This window comes from Elephantulus edwardii, unplaced genomic scaffold (assembly GCF_000299155.1).
Source record: "Elephantulus edwardii isolate Elephantulus edwardi_28Jun2011 unplaced genomic scaffold, EleEdw1.0 scaffold00002, whole genome shotgun sequence".
Lineage (NCBI taxonomy): Eukaryota > Metazoa > Chordata > Mammalia > Macroscelidea > Macroscelididae > Elephantulus > Elephantulus edwardii.
The window spans coordinates 13557646-13561150 of record NW_006399752.1 but is presented as its reverse complement, the minus strand read 5'-3'; the positions used below and the strand labels follow the sequence as shown (position 1 = coordinate 13561150).

At 39.3% G+C, this 3505-nt stretch overlaps 1 protein-coding gene across 1 annotated transcript in view; it reads right to left on the bottom strand.

Annotated features, from left to right (window-relative positions):
• Nucleotides 1-1835: 1835 nt before the first annotated feature.
• Nucleotides 1836-3505, bottom strand: part of MCM9 (minichromosome maintenance complex component 9) — a 122938-nt gene continuing 121268 nt past the window's right edge. Inside the window, exon 12 of the mRNA XM_006878997.1 lies at nucleotides 1836-3240. Within this exon, the coding sequence (XP_006879059.1) occupies nucleotides 1836-3240 (1405 nt within the window). The remainder of the gene's footprint in view (nucleotides 3241-3505) is intronic.

Here is a 3505-nt window from a genome sequence, read left to right as displayed (position 1 = left end):
AAATAAGAGAGATGAGTCACTCAGTGATGTATCTTAAAGTAGGAAGTATCTTAGTGTCCTGAAGAGGCTAGTTAAAGAAAAAAGATACCTTCATTATTAGGAAATGAAACATCTAGAATTATGATTCCCAATAATGAATACTGGTGCCCTAGTGACAAACCAGTAGGCTAGACACTATCAGCCATGCAATACTTAATAACAAGTTCAAAGACAAAATGGCAATTATTTTTTAAACGTACGTACCAAAATTCACACACACACAAAAAAGTCAACTCATCATAGCTGCTCAAGTTTGAATGACCCTCATCTACGCAATTTGACAATGTCCAGATCAAGCTCACTTGGTCAATTACTAAGACCCTTTCTTTTTCCTTTAGTTTTAGGAAGAATACTGAAATGCTAGAAAGGAGTCAAAGTCTTACTGTTAAAAGATTAGGAAAAAATATAAAATTAAAAATAACAATACTCTGTTAAGTTATTAAATGGATAAAGTAATAATGACATTACTTAAGCCCACACTGTTAATGTTCTAGAATGGGTTCAAGGGTATATACACTAATAAATTTTATGATCATTCCTTATATTAAACTTAGTTATTTAAGGTATTTGAAAATGTTTATATTTATCCATTCTAAATTAGTACTCACTGTTTATTTTCTTTAATATTAATCTTTTAGGATTAATGCTTAAATGCTCAAAAAATATTTCATTTCCTAAATTTTTATGGATGGTTTTGGTGGTTTTTCTTTAGGAGTTTAAGTCAATATCAAACAAAATACATATAATGATGAATATTCTTCATGCCCAAAATTCCGATAATTAAAGAATCTATTATTATCTTACAATTAGACATTTCAGAAGAGAAAGAAGTCATTATGGAATCCTAATAATTCCTGGTAGAATAAAAAAGGACCTAAGACAAAATGAGTTTCCTATTCCTATAACAAGCACATTAAAATGCCTGGTAAATGTCTGATTTTAAGACAAATCAATCACAACCTAGCAAGTATCACATTTCTCTATTAAATGTCTTGATAGACTCAGAATAATGCATGATTGAGACTACTGTACATTCTCCCTCCTGCTAACCACAGGATTTGATACATGTAGAAGGCAGGCCCTGGGGTGTCAGGGATGTGAAGCACAGAATGCTGGCTCAAGAAAAAGAAGAAAAGTCAAAAGCTCAGTATTCCAAAAATCTACTATGTACCCAGATCTTTAAAATTACCATGTATGGTAAAGATATTTATCCAAGAAAAAATCAGAGATATTTGTCCACAATGAATACGATATATTAGAATAATGTGAAAACATTTTTTAAAAATCACAGTTTTAGCAAATCATTACATGATAATTCGTATTCAGTGCCCAGAGCACATCTCAAGAGGAAATTAAAAAGAAAAAAAATAGGAGACGTTCATTTATCTTGGTAGCTTTAGGACTCTTCCCTTCCTGGCAGTTGTTTCTGAGTAAATAAAATAAGGAATCTGAGAAAGACACTTTTCTCCCAAACCAAACAAAATGAAATACCTTTAAGAATAAAAAGAAATACCTTTAAGAATATAAATAGTCCACACATAGAACTAAACACAATGTCAACTAACTTGGCTCAGGTGCTGGTTTTACAATGACCTAAATTCACTGTACAAGTTTTTAAGTCATGATACACCTGGAATGGAATAGATGTTAGAAAACCTGATGGGAGCTCCTGGTGATGAGAATGGCATTCAATATGGCTAAGAGTCATTGTATCTGTATATACCACATGGGTATCTGCAAGAGGCTATATTGGGTTGGAGGAGTGAAATGGAATCAGGATGCCTTCATAATTATGGTTATTTCCTTATCTCTTCATCCCAGTCGAAATCAAATGCTTCATCATCTAGTTCTGGTAAAGAAAAGAGAGAGTTTTTGGAAGTCGTGAGTTTTCTGGTAGATCCCTCTAACTGAAAAGTTCTCCTTTTACTGCCAAGCACTGCAGCTGTGGCTGCAGGAGGACCTGGGTCTCTATCAATGCAATTCTTACTTTCAGGAGGAGGAGGGGGTTCTGATTTAGATTCAGAGGAGGAAGTAAAGGAGAAATTTGCCAATTTGGCTAATGTGCCGGCATGAACCTTGCTGCTTTTATTACTGCATGAGCTCTCTTTGTTCTCCCTCTCACGAGTGAGGTGGGAGTGCCTCGCCTGACTCTCAGGCTCAGGCCGAAGCACTCTCCTCTCAGGGGAACACTCCATCTTCTCTCCTGCTCCGTCTGTCTTTGGTGGCTGTCTTGACACTTCCTTTGTGGGACTTTGTAACTGATTGGAGCCTCTGTTTCCTGGGCCGGAGCTCAACTTTTCTGGCTCTTTTCCAGACAGAGCTGCTTCCTTTCCCGTTCGAGGCTGGGACATTTTAGAACTATGAACGATTATTTTAGTTGTACTAGTATCTGCATGTCTGGGGTCTTCAGGGGAGTGGATCAATTTTGATTTCTGTCTGAAAGTAAATTTTGCCAGTTTGGCCACAGGGGGGCTTGTGTTGCCAACACTTTCCAATTCGGGCTCTTCCACTTGAGGAGGTTTGTGTCTCTTTCTTGTGGGAGTCTCCAGGGACTGAGGATGAGATGGGTGTGGGGAGCCTGAGGTCACTCCTGCAGATTGTCGGCAGAGTTTCGGGGCCCTCTCCTTGTGCTGCTTGTGCAATTCAGGGACGTGAGTCGGCACTGAGTCTGGTTCTTCAGCAGGGACTGTTACTTCAGAAACCACTGCTGACTTTTTGGCCTTTTTACCCTGAAAAGTGTTGTCTGGCTTCAATGGCGCATCTGCCCCTCTTGGTGCTGGAGGCCGTAGAGCCTCTGATTTGCTCTTTTGGCTGGTCCTACTCTTGTCCTTACTGTGAGGTCTTCTGTTGGACTTTTTCAGAGCTACTTCTTCAGTTGTTTTGGGCCTAACAGACACATGAGCAGTGTTCTCAGCTGCAATCTGATGAGTCGCCAGGGAATCAAAGCAGTCGAAACTGTCATCTTGGGGTTCAGCTGAGCGTTTTCTGCTTGTTGATCCACTATGTCCTGGAGGGGACAGGAGACCTGGAAGTGGGCTTTCTCTAGGAGAGGAAGGATGCCTTTCACAGTTTCTCTCCTGTGGTGTGGAGGTTCTGTACTTTGATTCTTGCCCTGGATCATTTTCATTTCCAAAGGATCCTGGAGGAGTCTCTGCTTCCACTGACTCTGGCTGGCTATGGTGCACACTCGGACCCTGTAGCCTGTAGAAGAGACAAGAAAGGAAAACCTGTACTGAAGGCAAAGCTTTGAGTTTTCATTTCTCTGTTGCATCTGAGATGCCATTTAAAGAGTTAAATCAGAGATAATTCCAAGTTAATGCCAAATACAGTTTCTTAGGGCAGCAGGAAAAAAGTATACTTTGAAAATTATCAGTGCACCACAACAAGATAAAGGTAAATAATCCAATAGAAAAATGGGCACAGGATATGAACAGGCACTTCACCGAAGACGACATTCAGATGGCTA